We start from the raw sequence: 22341 nt of genomic DNA, 5'->3' as shown, positions 1-22341 counted from the left end.
TGCATTTTTCAGTAAGGTGAAAGACTCATCAGCTAGTTTTTTCTCCCCATTGAAGACTGAAATATTTCCCCGCAGTGTATTGGAAGTCTTTTATCAGCGCTGTCTCTGTAAGTCTATCAGTACAGAGGCACGTCTCCTCTGAGGCCACACTGATGAAGAATCTTAATTCTGAGTTTGTTTTAATGATTTATTTATCTACGTTCACTCACACACTTCAAAGTTGTTGATTTTTTTCCAACTTTATGACTTCATTTTTTAGAAATCAGACTCATTTACATAACTTCATTAATGCAGAACAATTATGGGGAATAGTCCTCCCAGATTTTACACACAAAGTTGTTGACTAGTATTTTAAGACACAAACCTAGAACCCTAACTCTAAAATCAGGTACATAGTAAACTTATGATAAATTTGTATAATTACAAAAAATGATAACTGAGCTCAGACAAAAAAACAAACAAACAAAAAAACAGCTAAATATAAGGTGCAATTTAAAATTAGAAATACATGCAGTTATAAAGCTTATAATGCCAGAGTAATTACGATAACATGGTTGAATATCAAAAGTTAAACTTCTGGACATATGATGTCTGCTACTAAAAAGTCCATTCTTAATTTAGGAGCGCTTGAGCCTTCAACTTCCCTCATCAAACATGTGTAAGTTACAGACTGTCAGGACATACTGTACATCATTCTGTACAGTGACGATCAGTCATCCAGATGAAGTAACAATAAACAAAAGTCATTTTGAGTTCAGGGTCAAGGCAACACAATGGAACTTTAGCTGAGCAACAGTGGTAATTGGCCACAAGTGGTAATTAATTCTGTTGGAGTCCAGTGAGTTGTCTCATAAAAGCAATTTGCTTTAGTCAGAAATGTTAATACAATCCTCAGTACTGTTGCATAGAAACTGTTTTATAAAATTTATAATACCCTGAAAATGGTCTTGCACCCACTGCTCCAGCATCACCCCAAAAATCTGTTATGAAATTGCCATATTAGCCTACGTCTCTACATCTTTTCATTGCTTTAAAATGAAGGTTCTCTGATGTCCTTTCTATTTTGTATTCTCTCTCCCTCTCACACACCGACACACACACACACACCTATTCCATTTTACCGTCTTATATTCCTCCCACCAAATAGCCTCTGAGGAGACCAAGGACCTGTCAGGGCTCTTGTTGAATTCCGCAATCTGCCAGTTACATGTGGTGTGTGTGGGTGAAGTGGGGGAGTGGGTGGTGGGCACCACTGAGTGTTTGATTGACGTTGACTACAGTCTCAGCCACTCTGCCCTACTTGAGTGCTCCCATTGTATGGAGAGAGCAGACTCATTTGCCAAGTATTAACCTCTGTCAGCTCAGTGTTCTGAGTTGTATCTCCTCACCCTTCATGGCTCCGACTCCTGAAGCCGGCTGTCCAGCAATCTCATTTATTTCAGCTGCCTGTCGAAATTGGGTGGCTGGAAACAAAGAGGGGGCACCTTTTATGCAACTGTTACATCTTAATAGCCCAGACCACGATCTGTGCTTTCTCAAATGAATCCTCATTTAAATAGATTTTGTCACCCCATTCTACCTTTGGTTATAGTGCCGTCTCTTCAGTATTTTAGCTAGGTGAAGTTAGCTGAAGCTGAAGTACAAAAATAATCTGACCTGGTTTTGCTCTGGTAGATGGAACTTTACCTGAGCCACCCAAGCATCCATGTTTGCTGTTTTTTCACAAACAAGCTGTACAGAAATGAGAAATAAATGTGTTTGAGAGTTCAGTCTTGACTTGGTAACAACAGCTGAGAGATGATGAAGTTTACTCATGAAACTGCAGATGTTCAGACTTTTATATTTTGAGAACTTTTAGGACTCCTCCATGTTGGCTTGAAAGTGGAGCATCACCAGTTTATTCTTGACCGTGGAAACAGCAGTTGATGCAGCAATATCTCAGTTCAAAATCCACTGACTTACTTGATCTGGTGCTTTCAACTGGGCCACACTGTATGCACTGTAAAAAAAAGAAAGAAAAAAAAGAGCAGTCTCAATTTCACATTTATGTTAAAGGCTGCACACATTTGTAAATGTGCTTATGTGCAGAGATTGTGCAGGCTCCTGCAGGTGTTGTACATGTTGTAGATGTCATTTTCTCTTAGTGTGTTTCCTAACAGTTACTCTCCTGAGCCCTTTTTCTGCAGGCTTCCTTATTTTCGAGATTACTTTTGTTTCAGTTTATCTAAACACAGAGGACTGTAAAGATTCTGGAAACTGAATCAACTCAGAGCCACAGATTTGTCTTCATAACTTTCACAGTCACTTTGCTCAGCAATTAAGAACAGATTGTCACAACTAATGTCAGAGATACATTGCATGTGCCATCTTTCAACAGTGGCTCTTTTTAACAAAAGTTAAACGGCTGTGATTATAGTTATTACAAACTGTAAAATAGAGTGCAATGGCACAATGCTGGAGAGACAGGAGGAGAGAGGGATGAGGAGGGAGGGAATAAATACAACAAGAGAGCATTCATCTTCATTAGACAGTAATTGCCATCAGCAAGAGGTTTTTTGGAGATGTTAATATGTGAGGAAAAAAGGGTGAGAGAGGAAATACAGAACCAGTTGTCCTGGTGCTGCTTCGTGCCCTCATCAAAAGCTATTCTCTCTCAATTAATATGAGATTTGATGCCCTGCTATTAATCTACATTTGCCCAGCTCTGATTTTTCAACAGTAACAATGTTGAATTATCACTCCGATATGTAGATTACAGCCACCATATTATCATTTCCCCTGAATATTTCTGCACCATTAGTCTGTAAATTGGATTTGAAGTTTTCCCTGCCACTGATGCCATCTGGATAATACTTCTCCTCATCATCTTACCACAAACTGTCTGAAGCAGGGGATGCATTAGCACAAATGTAATAATATTCTGTTTCCCCAAAGTCAAGAAGCAGTGGAAAACAACTCCCAAAACAAAATATTACTCCTCCTGCAGTTATTGCTTCATTCATCGTTCTCTACACACAATTACAACTGTAACTCCAAAAACTAATATATTTTTATGATTCCAAACACTTAATGGGGCTAAGTAAGAACCCATGAGAGCAGCTGGAGAGTGATAGCTCAACAGTCTGTACAAAGCTTTGGCATGTGGATCTAAAGCTGCCATGCTCCAGTATATTTCAGCTGCTATAGTATCTCACTGTAGGACCCAATTCCACAGATTAAGTCCTGAGATAAAGAGCTTTCTCACAAGGCTCAGAGTTTCATACTGTAATTTTTTTTTTTTTTCCCAAAACTTTTTCACACTCCTAAAATCATGAGTTGTGACTCCACTGCTCTAAACCATCTAAATGCTGCTGTGAAATTACCCATGGCTGACAGTGAAATTACCCAAGTCACCTTGACACCACAGTACCTCGCAAACATCACAATTAAATGCCAAACAACTGCTGTAAAACTGCCAACTACAAAATGACCTAGCACAACATCACATCTACAGTGGCTTGAAAGTAACAAGTCATGATATGTTTGTCATGTTTTTCCCGTTCTCCACTGTCTCAATGCTGTTAGTGACATCTGGGGAGTATCTCTACCAAAAAACCCTCCATCCATATTCCCTCTGCAGGTTTGGCCTTGTTTGATAATAACCACCTCTCATCTTTAATCACCTTGTTTTACAGCAGAGGAGAAGAGTGTGAAGAGTGCTGTATTATCATCTGTGGAACAGCTGGGAATCAACACCTGTCTCAGGTATGTAAAGTGTTTTTCTACAGCTCATAAACCCATATTTAATAAGACTTTTATTACAGCAGCAGCAGCCGAGGACAGTGAACCTGCTGTGTACAAACTCTTTACCTCAACTCTTGTACTCACTGAAGTATAAAGATTTAGGATGTGATGCTCTGCCTTTTTTTCCCCAGAGAATTAGTGTTTGAAATCAGAAAAGGATAATGGTAAAAAATCTGGAGTTGGAATATAAACTGTATAAGGAGGAAGTACATTCCTGTCAATTGTATATAACTGTGCATTTTTATGGTTCAGATTTTTAAACCTCACCCATTGTGAAATGTGTACACTTCATGTTTGCATTTGAATACCTCTGTCTCCTCCACCAGTCTCTGAATGAAAAGTGCATAGGCATAGAAGTGGCTCCGTGAGGCTATGCTTTGCACTTTGATGCTATGCTATGCTAATATGCTCACAATGACATGCCAATGTTTTGGAAGTACAGTGTTTACATGCTCACCATCTTAGTTTACTGTGTTAGCATGCTAACATTTTCTATTTAGCAGCAAACACAAGGTGCAGCCAGTGCTGATGGGTTTGGTTTGGTAGGAATAAATAACCATAATGCACGTGTTTACACACTCACATGCCTGTACACACATATACAAATGCAAAGAGATTGATTCTGTAACAGCTCCTTTCTGCCACGTGTATTTGCTCATATCACTTGTCAAAATCACAACATGTATTACATGGAATTCTTAAATAATAATATTGAAATTGTACATATGGCAGACACATTTGACACATTTTAGTCTGTTGATTTGAGTTTCCTGATGCTAATGCATTCATGGCAGAGCCACAGCAACACTCCAACATTAACCTATATTTAAACTTCCACCTCCATCAGCCCATGAACGTACAGCCAGCAATTTAACTGTGACATCAGAGCTCCTCATGTATAGCTGCTGCTCCCCATTTTAGATTCAGACTTGTATGTTATTTTGCCATTTTAATATCACGCTGAGCTCTGTAAAATGTGGTATGCATGTTCGTATTATGTGAGAGGTATGCACATCCTGGAGACAACGTGCTCTGATAATTTTGTGTGAAATAGTGTGTGTTTTCTCCTTTATACATCTGGCCCCGGGTATTGGGTTAATTGGGAATTTCCCTCAGAATTACAAAGGAAAAGGATTTTTTCTTGAGCTGCAAATGTGCATCAGAGATGCAAAGAGAGAAGGCCACTGCTGGAGAAATAGAGAAAACAACTCTTCTAGACAGACAGGAGATTTAAATGCAGCGTAACAGCAAGAGGTGATGTTAGCTGTTTTCAAATTCAGTAGCTGGATCGTCACCATCTCTCTGAGCTTTCAGGTCCTCTGAAGGACACAGCTCACAAAGATGTGGACCTGAAAACCCAGAGAGATGGTCTGTCCACTCTATTTTTTAACATTTAAGGCAACTTTGTCTGTAGTTCTTGAAGGCATCAGAAAATATGGCATCTACACATGAATATTATTCCCCTCTGCTCCTAGTACCGAACCCCCCACACCTGCCAGAGGTGTCTAAGCATTCTCCTGCTGTTTTGTTTTGACTCTAATGAAGCCAGCTTGCATAATACTTGGTCTGTTCTGTATTTTCCCATAAGTAGGCCCTCTGACTTGTGTTATTGTTCTCACACTGCTCGTTTCTGTCTTTAATGACACCCCGCTGCTACATTACACAGCGATATAACTCTTTCCTTGACACATTCCCTGAAGGGAGCTTTGCAGCTAAAAAGTTTGAGAGCATGTTCAGAAAAAACTGTGTCATGTTTGCATTTTTTGGCATCAACAGAACACAGTGTGTGAGCGTAACCCACAGAGAACCATGTCTTATAGGATTAAAAGTTGTTTGACGTGAATTTATTATTAATCCTTGACTTACAAGTGTCAGACTGAGCTAAATCTGACTACGTTAGACTTGTTGAATGTAGTTTTGATGAGTCATTCTGGGTATTAGCATGATGCATTAGTATTTCTTTGTCTCAGTTCAGTAATATACATCTCCTATTGTGTTGTGTGACTTCTGTGTAAGTACAAGTCAGGGATTATGGGAGTTGTGAGGAAAATCGCTGCTCCAAAAAATGACAGTCCACAGTAATATTGCCAAAATAAAAAATTGCTTTGAGTTTTGAGGAGTCACATTGAAGCATAACTGGAACTCATGAATTTTGCTTGGGGCAAACAAATCTACATTATTTCTGTTTTGACTTATATCCACAGGTACGGCAGCTACCTCAAGCTACTGAAAGACGATGCTCTGCACAACCTGACGCTGCTAATGAAGCACATAAAGATCTTCTTGTCCTCGCAGAGAGTTAAAACGTCTTCTGAGCTCAGTATCCTTTCATGAGACTACATCTGCATCTGTGCACAGTAGGTAGAAATACTGTAGCTGTGAAAGGTATTTACCACTGTGACACTGTGCACATTTTCATGGACTAGCCTGGTTGTTTAAATACATTAGTGTGTGATTTGAGTTGTAAAATTAAAAATGTATGGAAAGTTTGGTGAAGAGAGACCTCACCAAAGTAACTTCCCTTTCTGGGAGTTTGAAAATACATTTTAAAGTGAACCTCCCTAAAGAGTTATATGACAAATCCAAATAAATTTTATTTCTTAACAAATTGAAAATAACATTTAAAATTAGTTAAATAAAAAATAAGATGAGCAATCCAAAATAAATGTACTTTGATAGTATTAAAAAGCTAAAGTAAAGATGGGTTGATGGAAGGGAAAGTGACGCTGTATATATTCACTGTACATTCATTAAAATACATACTTAAACACAAAGAAAGAAATGCAGACTCCACAATGATGCATTCACACACTGTATTTTATTCCATACTTATCTTCACATATATAGAGAGGTTGAGGATGAGAGGAGCAGTGTCACGTTGACAGCTCCATGCGCCTCACTCTGAGGGAGACGAGGAGTGACAGACAGTGTCCATCTCTGTCTGGTCACCACAATGCAGATTATCTTCCTCCATCTGTGTCTAACTGAACAGTTCAGACTTCTTTTGTCCCACATAGCAACTGATAGGCCTCCTCTGTCCTTCAGTAAGTTTCCTTTGTGTGCAGACAATTGAACATGAAAACATCGAGTAGAGATAGCGTGTCTTCACAAATATAAAACAGACTGACATTTTCCTTGTAAAGGAGCAACAATACGGAGTCCACACTGACATTTGAGCTGATATGAGGAAGTTGGTTGTGAAAGATCTTTTTATGCTGGGTGATTAAATGGTATCTTAGCCGCATGCATACTGAACGTAAATGTTTCTGCAACTAAAACTTGTCTGTTAGGGATATGTGAGTGGTGAAAAGATTGATAAAGTTTTACCAGGTATAAACTGTACTGCACAGTAAACAATATATTGATTTTAAAAATGATATTAATATACTTTTCAAGAGATTATAAATTAATTATGTTGATATTTTAGTGTGAACTTCTCCCGCCTCATTTATGTCATTAAGTGATGGTAGATGAAAATGCTCTCATTCCCATGGGCCTCTGCTTTATTTAGAATTCTTTATCATTCAAAGTGATGTCTTGGCAGAGTGTATTACAAATGAATGAGGCTAGTCTGTCAATCACTTTCAAAGAGCATGTAGTGATGTTTCGCTGCATGTATTTGTTATTGGCGCAGTGGTTAAACCAAGCGGCTCATACTGCTGCATTATATATCCATACTGTATTTTAACATTCAACTCCTTTCACCAAAAAAATCTTTTCTGAGGATCCATGCACTACTTTTCTCCCCAGAGCGTTCAACTGCAGCTAGTTGTTTTTGACTTATAAATAACACAGGGTATATATTATAGGATCAGCAAAAAGTAGTGAAAATTTACTTCAGTTGTTTTGTACAAGGGCAAGACCAAAAAGCAGTGAGTCTGAAGAAAGTACAGTTCACATTAATGTCTTTTTAAAGTTTCTGTAAGTGATAATTACTTGGATAAAACTTTATTAAAAGATATCGCTGACTTTGTTAGATGGAAAAGATGTGTATGAAACCAAACCCTGACCCAACAGATATTTTCAATAAAATTGGACCCATAGGATAAGCCAAAGTTGTACTTATGTCTTATTAAAAAAATTGACAGAATGCTCTAATTTAGTTTCTTTGGTGACGCAAAAAACAAGTTTCAAATTTCAGTTGCATCCCATAACACAGGTCCATGGCCATTTGCTTTAAAACTTTTAGAAACTAAAGCATTACTAAAGTGAAACGGAAAACGGGGTCTAATAATGCTGAATAAACTCATAGCATAGTTTTTGTGTACACCATAGCTGATGTTGTCTGCTCAGCTGCGTTATTATCTTGACCATAACTGTATCCATGTTTTGAGCAATTGTAGGTCTAAGGAGTTTGAAAGTTCATTCTCAACCTTGGAAATAGTTGTTTGGAAAAAAAAAAACAAACAGAACTTTAGGTCCACTTAAGAACAGAATGATTTCCAGATTTAAACCAGGACACCAGGCTTCTGATAAATGCCAAAATGCAACAAACAGGATCTGAAGTGATGAGTCACAACAGCTCCTCACATCCAAGCAACCAAGATGTGCCCTCTCATTTATCTGCCTCCATTTTTAACTTCCCGTCAAAACAGATGACACAATCAGTGTGCTCGGAGGGAGTCAAGTATTCATTTGACTGTGCTTCTTTGAGTTTAATAGGCAGTCAGCACGCTCTGTTTTTCTGTGGATTTGGTTTCCATTAGTGAGCTCAGACATCTTTTGAACAATGATTTTAAGATCCAGATCATACCGCCAACACCTGTGTTTCTCTTTTACTACATAAGTTCAATTAGCATCTCAATGTGGGGGAACAAGATCTCTTTAGTGGGTGTCCAGATAGGTTGGGAAAACATGTCTTATGTCTTTTCTTATCATCTAAATGATGATTATAAGATAATGCTGAATGCACATTGTAAATAAGGACAACCTCGTCTCTAGATTTTTCTCAGTTGCATCTTGGTCTCAATTTTCAATTCAGTTAAATTTTCAGACTTCTTTTGTCTGTGTTAGTTTAAAAGTTGCCTGTGATTTTTTTATTTAGTAGTTGTAGTTACTTTCGCGATACATTAAATAATAAGCTAATTTAAATCCTCATGACAGACATATTTTTTAATTGTGGTTATATTATGTTCACTGAATATTTAAGAGAAAAATTACCAATTAAATCTGTCTGTGTGCATTCTTCCTAAACAAAAGTTAAAGGTAGAGAGTTTTTAAAGGCAGCGACTCAGCAAAAAGCCATAAAAAGTAGGAAGTGTCGTTAGCCTGGAGTTGTTTAAATGTCTAAATGAAACTGAACTTCTAAAGAGTAAATGCTCCAGAGCCTCAAAAGCCCCTCAGGAGAAAGTTTTAAGATAAAAACCTTAAAGTCTGACTGTGTTATGACCCCAGTGTTTTGTATTATTTTAGTGCTCATGTAATGTGATGTTCTCGGAGCAGAAATGCCACCTGCAAGACCTTGTAACAAAAGACTCCCATTGGCTAAATTTCTTACAGGATTCACACTTGGTTCCTCATAGCCCACAAAAACAAAAACAACCTCATATTTTCCAGCAGATATACATAGAGTTGGTCTGTTTAATGCTTTTATTCTCAAATTCAGAATTATACTGCAGACAGAGAAATTGGATCTTGGCAGTCTTAACTGTAGGAGGCTGTTTTTCAGCTATGAAATAATGGTCTGGTGTATCGGGTTTAATTGACTGTCAAAGCATTACTCGCTCTGTGGTTGACACCCACTGGCACCAGTATCATTTGATGGTAAAGCGGTATTCGCTAAACGCTTTATTTAACACAACATAAGGTGTCAATTTCTTTTGACACATAAAGAGAATCTTTACCAATTATTTTAAATCAAGGCACAATCAGTGTATTTCAGCTTTGAAATGTAATATATACATAACTAATTCTGTTTGAATTAATTCAAAACCACCTGCTGTAGGTGGAAATGATCTGCTAAGTCACATTAGTCTGATTTGTTTTGTACCACATTGATATACAGCTCTGTGGATCATTAAGTAGTGATAAAATGCATAGTCTGTTCATGGTGCTTTCTCTTGACTAAAGCTGCCATTTAAATACATTTTAATACAATACCAGTACAATAGGCTCATTTAAAGGTAAGATGAACACTGAATGGGTTTACAGTCCACATCAGTTCCATTTATCGCCAATGAACCACTTAAATGTAGGAGCTATGTTTTTTTTTTAAACATTGAATCATATATCTTTATATCTTCTATATCCACGAGTGCTTTGGCTCTTTAACTCTGTCCACCAGTCACTCAGCAGGATGGTTATCCAGGACACGACTGGCTGGCCTCCACAGTCTTCCTCATCATGGCAGGAGACATGGACCGATCTCTGCGTTTGTTACTCAACCTCTCCTCTCTGCTTACCTCTGCATTCATCTGGCCTGCAAGGATACATGCATCTGTGAGTGTTACGGCATGCAAACACAACCACAGTACAATGGGTTTATACACAGACACAAAGGATCTAAAACTAGTATTTAAATCTGCAGTAATTCTGCAACTTAGAAGCCCCAAAACTGAGGTTTGAAAGACCTTAATACTTCAATATACAGAACATCCCTCATCTTTAATGTGTTGTTGTTTTGGGACAGCTCAGTTAGGATGGTGAATTCCCCATTTTCTGGACAGAATAATCACTGCTGCTGCTCAGGAGAAAGACTGAGATTGGATTTAAATATTCAGTTGAAAATAGTGTGAGACTCCTCCCCATCCCCACTGCAGATCACACCCACCTCCACTCTCTATAGCAGCAAATGAATATGGCAACTGCACTGGAAAGTCTCATATACAGTAATGAAACAAGGTTGACCTTCACACTGTCACAAAGTAAATGGAAGAATGTAAACACAGTTACTGCAGGGAATGTAATTAAAGCATGATACAGTCTGATCATGTACAATACATCCATCTAGTGTTGTTAAATCCAATGCTGAACAATCCATCAGAACCTACACTCCAGGTATCTACAGAGAGACTCCTGTTGACCTCTTACGTCAAGAAAAAAACGTACACGTGTGAACAGCTGTTAACATCTTAGACAATGTATTTTTAATTGTGGTGAAAAATAAATAGGATGTTTTTTTAACTGATCTGATAAAGATGAGGAGTACTGCAAAAAGGAAGACGACTGATAAATGAGGGGAGAAATAAGAGTAAAAAGAATAGTTCATCTCAATTTAAAATGAAGTTTAGTTTCAGTCATTCTAAATTGCAGGGGAGGACTGAGGTGCTGAGATTAAGTTTTTCTGTCATTATATCTACCTCTGTCATCTTGTCGTCTCTCGCCTGAGTCAATTACGGCTCAATTTGACTCGACTGAACGTGTGTTACGTGCTCTCAGCGTGTTTTGATGCAGATGCAGCCGGTGAATTCTCCACACAGCAGTTGGCCTCAAACTACGCAACGTGGTCGATTTAGTCAATATCACAGAAAACAGAAAGGGCACAAATAATTAAGAGGTGGAGGCAAAATTTTGGAGGGAATGTGGTCATCGTTATAACACACAGAGACATACACCTGTCTGTGTGTGTTAACACTAAGCTGCCTGCTGTTTCTATTTCCATTACTCAGAATGAAGGTTGTCAAGATTTCAAGACTGTTTTTATCTCTACATCAGCACTGAACACAAAACATAGGGCTTGCAATTGACGTTTGTATTTTCTTATTTTTTGTGTTTACAAATCCACCAGTGGTGCAAGTAATATAAAACTTTATTTAAAGTGCCACAGTAAATATAAAAGTATTCCAAGATCAAGAGGGATAAACGCCTTTGTGTTTGTCGTGACAGGTCCATGTCCCTGTGGGAGTGGCTGAATCAGGAATCCCTCCTGTCTACTGGTGTACAGCTCACTATGTGGAAATGCTGCTGAAAGCTGAGGTTCCTCTGGTCCACTCTGCCTTCAGGATGTCTGGTTTCACCCCATCACAGGTATGATCTGTAGAGAATCACACAAACAGTTCACTTAAAGCTAAGTCCAACAAAAGTTGACCTGGATGAAACCCAAAAATCAGCGTCATTTTCACTTCTGTTAAGTTCATTTGAAAAAAGATTGGCAGTCCACTGAGGATTTCAGGCTTTAATCGGGTCATTTCATGAAGATTTGTTCCAGTGAAATAGTCATAGTAAAAATCGTGCTGCTAAAACTGATGCATTATTCAGAATAGAATCAACTGTGGTGATAATGTGGGTTCACAGAAACACTCACAGAAAGTTAGAATGATGAAGTCTGAAGACAATGGTTTCTGTCCAGACAATTAGTTTTAATTAAATATTTAATTCTTACTTTAGTATTTTTGTAAAAATATTTTCCACTTTCTGAGCCTCTTGTATCAGCGCAGTCATGACTACTGATGGAGGGAAGAAAAGGAACTGAGCATTTTGTCACTAGCAATCCATTTTTTATCAGTTTTTTAAAATCTTATTATTGATGACAACATTTAGACCCAAAACAGGTTAAAACCTTTCTAACCACACTTTGACTTCAATCGACTTTAAAATACCAAAATACGGCTTTGACATTAAATCTTTTTTTTCTTTTTTTAAATAACAGAGCAGTTGAAAAGTTAGATCTTTGCTCCTCCACACTTGATTCCTTTGACACAGACTTCTCTCTCACAAACAACAGGGTAGAGAAAAAGGTTTTTCACCTTGAATCCTCTTAGGTTTGATCCTGTCTTCTGTGTCGGCATTTGACAGTTGAGGCTCACATAATGTACGGCAGCAGGTGTGTGTATAAGACTTGCCGCATTTGCATCAAAGATCTGATCTCGCCATCTCCAGGGTGTAGTAATACGTTAGCATTCAGCTCATCTCTTCGCTCTTCAAGGCGATAATGGGCACCTGTTCTTCAGTCAGAAATGGAAATATCTATTCCAAAAGTCTGGGCTTTGAAAGCCTGACAAAGCAGCAGTGGCAAATGACGCATTATACACCTCTGACATTCATACAGTAGAGGTGGTGTGCAAACGTGCGTGCGTGTATGTGTGTGTGTGTGAACACAGGCCTTAGTCAAAATCCATTTACAGGATTTTTAAACATCTGAAACAGTCAGACTGTTTTGAGAACAGGAGCATGTGGCAGGAAGAGAACTTGTTTTAGTGCGAGCAGCGACTGGTGTTAAGGACACGATAAATACTGTTGTGTTCAGGAGGAGTAACATGTTTATGGTTCTTATTCCTCCACACTGTACCAAGGGCATAATGACTTTAAATATCCTTAATATTAACTTACAGCCATTACAGCTCAAAAAGTCGTTTTCAGCCACCAGTTTGAAGAGTTAGTTAAAATCCGCCCAGTGAACGAGTAGAGAGTTCTGATTAAACATTATTTCCATCACTGCCATTTGTTTGCTAGATGAATCCATCAGTCATTTATTCTATAAAATGTCAGAAACTAGAAAATAATATCCATCAATTTCTCAAAGTCTAAGGTGACATATTCAAATATTTTGTTTTGTTTTGTGGAAAACCCAACAATTTTCAGTTTTTAATGAAATATAATAGCTATATTCTTGAGAGGCTGAAAACAACATTTTTTTGTATTTTTGCCTGAAAAATTAATTAAACAATTAGTCGATTATGAAAATAGTCACCAAGTATTTTCATATTGATAGACTGACCATTAATATTACAGCAACAGGTGTCAAACAAAAATGATTTGTGGGGCTGACAGAAACTGCAGAATTTTTTTCTCAATGATTCAAACTTTATTTGCATTAAATTTTGAAATAAAGACAGAACATATTTAGGTTAAAGACAAAAAAATAAAAATGCAGACAATTACAGCAAGTGCATTTTAAAAGCTATAATAACAGTAATAATAAAATAGAGTTAAATAAAAGTAATGTAAATAAAAGTAATGTCTATAGACAATAATTAATCTAAAGCCAAGCTGAACACATGAAAATATTTTTCCAATATCAGCACGTTGCAATACAGTATGTCTTTTGATAGTTTTCAATTTGTATTTGTTTGGAATCTTAAACAAAATAGAAGACAAGCTGTCACAGTAAGAATTAAACTGAAAGCCGATGAACAGTGACACTGAATTATCACTCCGCTCCGCAGCAGAACATTCAGTGTTTCACACACAGGCAGGTTGTGATGTCTTTGTGAACGGGCTGCTGTGATCTGACCTGCTCAGATTAATAATATCACTGAAAGCCTGTTTATGGCAGAAAGAAAATGAAGTAAAGAATACTGAGAGGATAAAGTCACAGTCACCTTTAGCCCCTGAGTTTCAGCTCACAGGAACATCAACAACAGAGAAAATCACATTGTGCCACTGTGAGAAAAGAGCTGCTCTTGGAAAGACCTTGGAGGGATTTACAGTCACAGGAAGTACAGTATGTGTAGTCGTTTTTGTGCCTGAGGGTTTAGACACAAAGGGCAGCACAGATCCAGTCGTTCCCTGTTTTTATTATAACACAAATTAGAATGCCGGTATTTTCATTGCAGTTTAGCTGAGGAAGGAGTGATAATAATCTAATATGTTTGAGGAGCCTAAGTGGTGCTTGTTTGTATGCTTGAGCAGACTTGTGTTGTTAGTGAACACAGTGGCTAATTATTGGCATGACAATTAGTTAAAACCCAGTGTGTGCACTGTTTGTTGTCTGTTGAGTGTTTGGAAAACTGCATATGAGAGTGTGAAGCTCAGTCAGATTCAAAGCTACTGATTGTACGTGTAGTTTTCAGCATGCTGTCAAGCAGCTTGGCTTTAGGGATGGCAGTGCCAGTCTTTTTTATTGGTTGGTTTGTCAGTTCACCACTGAAATACTTCAATAGCTACTTGATGGATTGCAATGAAAATTTGTACAGACATTCATGTTCTCTAAAGGAGGAAGCTGACTGACTTCAGTGATCCCCCGACTTCTCCTCTGGTGTTACCAGCAGGTTGACTTGTTTGGCTTTTAGTGAAATATAACTGGCACAAAATTTGGCGCAGAGATCCATGGTTGACAGAGCATAAATCCTGCTGACTTTAGTGATCCCCTGACCTTTCATCTAGCACCACCATGAGGTTCATGTAGTGTCATTATCAGGTCAAATGTTCAGTTTGTACAGGACTTTATCTTATGACCAATACCAGCAAAAGGAGTGACATTCCCATCAGCCTCAGCTATACTTGGTATTTATCGCTAATTAGCTAGTGTTAGCAAGCTAAAATGCTAAACTATGACTGTGAACATGGTAACGCCTTCTTATTATCAGCATGTTAGCATCATTATTGTCAGCATATTAGCATTCTGTCATTTACATTTAGCTCGTTTTTTAGAAGAACAGGGTGATATGGCCAAAGGTCATTATTTATTTCAGCTTTTTGTTTACTTCAAAGTTGATTTTCAGTTGAGTTGTGTAAAAGTTAAAGAAACCAGACATTTAATTGTGGTTTAAAATGTTTCTTTATGGTCAGAACGTGACAAACAGTGGAACATTTGACAAAGCTGAGGTAGAAATACAATTATAATGATAAAATGTAACACAACTAATCTAAAACCTGAGACATGATTGACAGTTTGTTATTCATTTCTGCACATGCTATCTAAGCATGGAAATTAATTACGTCAAACATTTACTGACCATTTGTTCTATTTCTATTGTGGAAAAAATTACATCAGTTTATATCACAACATAGAATTCTATTGCCATGATTATCATTATTGCTTTATCGCCCAGCTCTACTTGGTTTAATGAAAATGCGTTTGGTTTCCAGTACTCCACACTTAGCTGTAATTGAGCAGGTTGTCTGTAGTTTTTCAAAAACTGCCCCTGGTGATTGTGTGGCAGTGCTTTTTTTTTCCCCAGTTGTGATATAACCGACTCAAATGGTGCAGTTTAAACTCCAAACAGAAGTCGCAGTGTGTCAGCAGTAGCAGTTTAAATAACATGTCTAATGGCAAAACTCACCCCAAGACTTGATAATTCATGTCTTCAGTAATGCCCCCTCGTTAATGCAGAACAACATTGTTAACAGTCTGAGGACCTAAACTACTCTAAACGCAAGTCTTAATTTTAATTCCTTCTTTGTCCTTAGTCAGTAAAAAGACCCATTTTCTCTCATTTTCACCGAGAACAGGTGGGAATCCCTTGTTGAACCACTGCAATAATATCAGACATTTCAGCTCAGTCATCAGCTGGAGAAATAAACATTAGGATGCATCTGCTCGTCTCTTTGTCCCCTAATCCCTCCCCAATATTCATGACTGCAGAGGGTTATCATTTCATTTTTCACTCTGAGTAAACATGTTTCCAGAAAGATTCTCATAGAAAAGCTGATGAAGCAGAGTCAGCAAATGACGTAAAATAACAGACACATTCTGATATCCTATTTTCTAAATCTACTTGGTGATCTGTGGCAAGTACAATTTAAAAACCGTCATTCGTCTCCTTCGGGCTCCAGGTCTTCTTTTGCTGGTCTGATTTGTCTCTGAAGCGTGACATTCAATTTTAAATATACAAAGTTGCTGAGCTGTAGATAAAATCATTATTGTATGAAAATGGCTTTGTCAGACAAAACAAAAATCAATTGTATTGACATTTAAAATGAGTGACAGAGAAAGTTAGGAGCAACAGAACGTTGTCATATTGAAGTACAGAGCATCTCTTACTACAACTTAATGAGCTGTAACATGTATTTCAGCTTGAAAAATGTGCAACATGGCAGCAAAATAACTTCAAACTTTATTAGAAAGATGGCTGGTGGACTTTCAGAGCTGTTTATACATTGTACATACAGTTCAAGCCCTTAGCATCGTATCTAGTCCATCCTCCATTCCTCTTCTTTCAGCAGAGAGAGATGTTAGTATGGTCTAAAATCAACTACTGTAGAAGTGCTTTTGTCTCATAGTAACTTTTTGTTTGTGGAGAAATGATATCTGTTGTTAAATAGCACAGCAGGACTTTTATGTAGGATCACATTATCTCTGTTGTTCTGGCCGACAGTAACTGCTGGCTACTTGTGAAATACAGGAACCATTTCAGGTTCTGCTGAGCTCACTTAATGACCCAACAATTGACTTTCATCTTTTACTTGTGAACTTTTAACCCTGTGCTGTGCTGGTAAACCTCTCAGTTCATCTGACTAATGTTTTCTGGCCGTCTCCTGGTTCAAATGTAAAAGCCAGGGGTGACAGAGCTCTTGCCACTGTGGTCATCTATTGATTTGTGTATTACTCTGCTGTGGCTGGAAACTTTTTGTGACTCTTAAACAGACAGGTGGCAGATAGACATTACTTAATGTATCTAATGTGCACTACCCTCACCCCATCTTTTACTTCATTCACTCATCATAATAACACCTTCTGGTTATGTTTACAGGAAATTATTTGGCACCTTTAAATTGATAAAGTAAATGTAAAAACTTAGAACAAACTGAGTTCAGAAACCTGAATGAGATGCTTTAAGAAGATTTACACTGCAACACTTGTTCCTAACCCTAACCCTAACCCTTATTTGTAGCATTTTTCAATACATGGTTTCAATTGCATAGATAAAACAAAAGAGCAACATGAGGACTGATGACAGATAGATAGATTTTATTGTGACATTCACCTGAAACATGATTCATTCTACAAAGACTTGAGCACAGTTTGTTGCTGTTCTGTTGACGGGTGTGTTTGTTTCTCTCTCCACAGATGTGCCTCCACTGGCTGACTCAGTGTTTCTGGAACTATCTGGACTGGACAGAAGTCTGCCACTACATCTCCACCTGTGTGCTGATGGGTCCCGACTATCAGGTTTACACGTGCGTGGCCATATTCAAACACCTGCAACCAGACATCCTGCAGCGCACACAGTCCCAGGAGCTGCAGGTCTTCCTCAAGGTGAGATGGTGCATCAGCACTACAGTTTGTTTTAGACCTGTGAGGAGGTAAACATGTGTTCTGGTAGTTAGCAGAGCAGGAGAGCGAGAGAAAGTAAGACAGCAAGAGAGAGCAAGCGAGTGAGCAGGGGTAAGTGCAAAAGACAGAGAGAGAAAGTGTAAATGTGTGAGAGAGTGAGCAAGAGAGAGTGAATGAAGCGAGAGGGCAAGACAGTAGGAGTGAGAGAGCAAGAGAAAGTGTATGTGTGAGAGAGTGAGAGTGAGCAAGAGTGAGTGAATGAAGCAAGAGAAAGTGTAAAAGTGTGTGTGTGAGAGAGTGAGAGCACAGGCAAAAGAGAGGGGGAGAGAGTGCAAAAGACAGAGAGAAAGTGAGAGAGTGAATGAAGTGAGACAGAGAGCAAGAGGGGGGAGAGAGAGGGTGCAAGAGAGCAAGACAGAGCAGGAGTGAGAGAGTGAGCACAGGAGAAAGAGAGCATGCAAGAAAGTTAGAGTGAGAGGGTGAAAGGAAGCAAGAGAGCTAGAGCGAGTGTGAAAGAGAGAGAGAGAGAAAGTGTAGAAGCGTGTGAGAGAGTGAGCAAGAGTGAGTGAATGAAGCAAGAGAGAGGGAGAATGGGAGAAAGGGCAAGACAGCAGGAGGATGAGAGAGCACAGGAGAAAGAGAGGGGGAGAGAGTGCAAAAGACAGAGAAAGTGAGAGAGTGAATGAAGTGAGACAGAGAGCAAGAGAGGGGGAGAGAGAGGGTGCAAGAGAGCAAGACAGAGCAGGAGTGAGAGGAAAAAAGAAAGCGAATAAGAGAGCTAGAGCAAGTGTGAAAGAGAGAGAGAGAGAGAAAGTGTAGAAGCGTGTGAGAGAGTGAGAATGGGAGAGAGAGAACACAGGAGAAAGAGAGAGCATACAAGAGAGCAAGACAGCAGGAGTGAGAGTGAAGAAGTGGGTGAGAGAGGGTGCACAGGAGAAAGAGAGAGGGTGAGCGTGCAAAAGACAGAGAGAAAGTGAGTGAATGAAGTGAGAGAGAGAGTGGGGGTGAGAGTGAGCACAGGAGAAAGAGAGAGCAAGAGTCAGAGTGAAAGAAAGCAAGAGAGAGAGGGCAAGAGAGCACAGAAAAAGAGTGGGGGGAAGTGTAAAAGTGTGTGTGAGAGACAGTGAGTGAGCAGGGGTAAGTGCAAAAGACAGAGAGAAAGTGTAAATGTGTGAGAGAGTGAGCAAGAGTGAGTGAATGAAGCGAGAGGGCAAGACAGTAGGAGTGAGAGAGAGTGAGCACAGGAGAAAGAGAGCATGCAAGAAAGTTAGAGTGAGAGGCTGAAAGGAAGCAAGAGAGCTAGAGCGAGTGTGAAAGAGAGAGAGAGAGAAAGTGTAGAAGCGTGTGAGAGAGTGAGTGCATGAAACGAGAGAGAGGGAGAATGGGAGAAAGGGCAAGACAGCAGGAGGATGAGTGAGCACAGGAGAAAGAGAGGGGGAGAGAGTGCAAAAGACAGAGAAAGTGAGAGAGTGAATGAAGTGAGACAGAGAGCAAGAGAGGGGGAGAGAGAGCAGGAGTGAGAGAGCACAGGAGAAAGAGAGAGAGGAAAAAAGAAAGCGAATAAGAGAGCCAGAGCAAGTGTGAAAGAGAGAGAGAGAGAAAGTGTAGAAGCGTGTGAGAGAGTGAGTGAATGAAACGAGAACACAGGAGAAAGAGAGAGCAAGAGTCAGAGTGAAAGAAAGCAAGAGAGAGAGGGCAAGAGAGCACAGAAAAAGAGTGGGGGGAAGTGTAAAAGTGTGAGAGAGAGAGAAAGTGTAAATGTGTGAGAGTGAGCAAGAGTGAGTGAATGAAGCGAGAGGGCAAGAGAAAGTGTATGTGTGAGAGAGACAGTGAGCGAGCGTGAGAGAGTGAGAGTGAGCAAGAGTGAGTGAATGAAGTGAGATAGAGAGCAAGACAGAGCAGGAGTGAGAGAGTGAGCACAGGAGAAAGAGAGCACGCAAGAAAGTTAGAGTGAGAGGGTGAAAGGAAGCAAGAGAGCTAGAGCGAGTGTGAAAGAGAGAGAGAGAGAAAGTGTAAAAGTGTGTGAGGGTGAGCAAGAGAGAGTGAATGAAGTGAGATAGAGAGCAAGAAAGGGCGAGAGAGAGTGAGAATGGGAGAGAGAGAACACAGGAGAAAGAGTGGGGGAAAGTGTAAAAGTGTGTGAGAGAGTGAGCGAGCATGAGAGAGTGAGTGAAATGAAGCGAGAGAGAGAGCAAGAGTCAGAACAGCAAAAGAGAGAGAGCAAGTGAGTGAGTGTGCAAAAGAAAGCAAGAAAGAGCGAAAGTGTGTGTAAGAGAAAGCGAGTGAGTGTGAAAAGGAGAGAGAGAGAGAGAGAATGCAAGAGAGCAAGACAGCAGGAGTGAGAGAGTGAAGAAGTGGGTGAGAGAGGGTGCACAGGAGAAAGAGAGGGGGAGAGAGTGCAAAAGACAGAGAGAAAGTGAGAGAGTGAATGAAGTGAGACAGAGAGCAAGAGAGGGGGAGAGAGAGGGTGCAAGAGAGCAAGACAGAGCAGGAGTGAGAGGAAAAAAGAAAGCGAATAAGAGAGCTAGAGCAAGTGTGAAAGAGAGAGAGAGAGAGAAAGTGTAGAAGCGTGTGAGAGAGTGAGAATGGGAGAGTGAATGAAGTGAGATAGAGAGCAAGAAAGGGCGAGAGAGAGTGAGAATGGGAGAGAGAGAACACAGGAGAAAGAGAGAGCATACAAGAGAGCAAGACAGCAGGAGTGAGAGAGTGAAGAAGTGGGTGAGAGAGAGCACAGGAGAAAGAGAGAGGGTGAGAGAGTAAGCAAGAGTGAGTGAATGAAGCAAGAGAAAGTGTGTGTGTGAGAGAGAGAGAGAGAGTGAGAGCACAGGCAAAAGAGAGAGCAAATAAGAGTGAGAGAAAGCAAGTTAGAGTGAGAGGGTGAAAGGAAAAAAAGAACGATTAAGAGAGCTAGAGCGAGTGTGAGAGAGAGTGAGAGAAAGTGTAATAGTGTGTGAGGGTGAGCAAGAGAGAGTGAAGAAGTGGGTGAGAGAGGGTGAGAGTGCAAAAGACAGAGAGAAAGTGAGAGAGTGAGCACAGGAGAAAGAGTGGGGGAAAGTGTAAAAGTGTGTAAGAGAGAGTGAGCGAGCATGAGAGAGTGAGTGAAATGAAGCGAGAGAGAGAGCAAGAGTCAGAACAGCAAAAGAGAGAGAGCAAGTGAGTGAGTGTGCGAAAGAAAGCAAGAAAGAGCGAAAGTGTGTGTAAGAGAAAGCGAGTGAGTGTGAAAAGGAGAGAGAGAGAATGCAAGAGAGCATGCAAAAGAAAGCGAATAAGAGAGCTAGAGTGAGTGAAAGAGAGAGAGAGAGAAAGTGTGAGCAAGAGAGAGGGAGGTGGGAGAGAGAGCATACAAGAGAGCAAGACAGCAGGGGTGAGCACAGGAGAAAGAGAGAGAGAGAGTGGGAAAGAGCAAGAGAAACTGTAAAAGTGTGTGTGTGTGTGAGAGAGAGCAAGAGAGTGCAAGAAACATTGAGAGTGAGAGCACAGGAGCAAGAGAGCTAGAGTGAAGAAGTGGGTGAGAGAGTGTAAGACAGAACAGGAGTGAGAGAGAGAGCAAGAGGGTGAGAGGGCGCAAAAGAGCACAGGAAAAAGAGAGAGACAGTGAGAGAGTGAAAGAAAGCAAAAGTGTAAGTGTGTGTAAGACAGAGAGTGAGAGAAAGCAAGAGAGAGAGTGTGTGAAAGGAAGCCAGAGAACACAGGAGAAAGTGAAAGAGCAAGAGTCAGAGAGTGTGAAAGAAGGAGAGAGAGAGAGAGCTAGAGTGAGAGGGTGTGAAAGGAAGTGAGAAAACATGCAAAAGAAAGTGTAAGAGAGCGAGTGAGAGCAAGGTGAGAGAGACAGTACCTGTGGAGTAGCAGACAAAGATGGAGGTCTGGGAACGTCTCCGGATCCCTGAGGAGAAGCTGGAAATCACTGCTTGGGAGTGAGATCCCTGTCTGCCACCTGACCCTGGACAGTGAAGCAAACAGAGAATAAGAAATCAGCTCAGGGGCAGAACAAACTTGTGTTGCCACAGTGAATTATAATACACAGTCAACTCTTTTCATCAAAAGGAGACAAACGTTTACACCTGGCATGTGTATCTATTTTTAACGTGTAATTCATTAATAAATCTGAATGCCACTTAATCCATGAGTCCACATTTTTATATGTGAGTCTTATGCAGTTACTTCTACTGAATCTCCCTCACTGTCAATTTGTTTAATTTGATTAATTTAAATGAAATTAAGCAGTCATCCATGATTCACATCCATAATGAATAAAAAAAATCGACTTTTAGAACTGCTTCAGAACCTCCCACTATGGTGAATTTTACCAAAAATATATAGTGCAAAGAAGCCTCCTCTGGTTCTGCTTGACCCCAAAGATTTCAGAAAAGGTCTAAAGTCTCTGAGGCGTCTACTTTTACTAATATCCAAAGCAACATTAAACAGCAGCATTGTGAGTGAGACATGGTCTGACATGAGGCACTCGTTACTCATTAAGCATTTCAATCTGTCTCGTCTCTGGCTGATAGCTCTGGTGTTAACATCGCCACGAGCTGCCACTGACGATTTTGTGAATAAAAGATCAGTTATGGAGGCTTTATCTGAGGAAGTTCTTCTAATGAGCTGTAGCATCAGATACTGCTGCAAGAGACAGCTTTGAGATGGTGTGTGTGTTTGTGTGTCTGTATGTTTGTGTGTGTGTG

At 39.7% G+C, this 22341-nt stretch overlaps 1 protein-coding gene and 1 long non-coding RNA gene across 2 annotated transcripts in view; one reads left to right on the top strand and one right to left on the bottom strand.

Annotated features, from left to right (window-relative positions):
* The window catches only part of tbc1d32 (TBC1 domain family, member 32), a 69427-nt gene that overhangs the window by 40769 nt on the left and 6317 nt on the right, over positions 1–22341 (top strand). Inside the window, 5 exon segments of the mRNA XM_051071757.1 lie at positions 3675–3744; positions 5988–6103; positions 10067–10221; positions 11608–11748; positions 17453–17641. Of these exon segments, the coding sequence (XP_050927714.1) occupies positions 3675–3744; positions 5988–6103; positions 10067–10221; positions 11608–11748; positions 17453–17641 (671 nt within the window).
* LOC108885257 (uncharacterized) overlaps positions 17599–22341 on the bottom strand; it is a 145622-nt gene continuing 140879 nt past the window's right edge. Inside the window, exons 5-6 of the long non-coding RNA XR_001961227.2 lie at positions 21495–21599; positions 17599–17678 (exon numbers count right to left, since the gene is read on the bottom strand). This is a non-coding gene — a long non-coding RNA (uncharacterized LOC108885257). The remainder of the gene's footprint in view (positions 17679–21494; positions 21600–22341) is intronic.

This window comes from Lates calcarifer, linkage group LG7_1, assembly GCF_001640805.2.
Source record: "Lates calcarifer isolate ASB-BC8 linkage group LG7_1, TLL_Latcal_v3, whole genome shotgun sequence".
NCBI lineage: Eukaryota > Metazoa > Chordata > Actinopteri > Centropomidae > Lates > Lates calcarifer.
The sequence above is the reverse complement of the archived record's forward strand: the minus strand, read 5'-3'. Positions and strand labels throughout refer to the sequence as shown.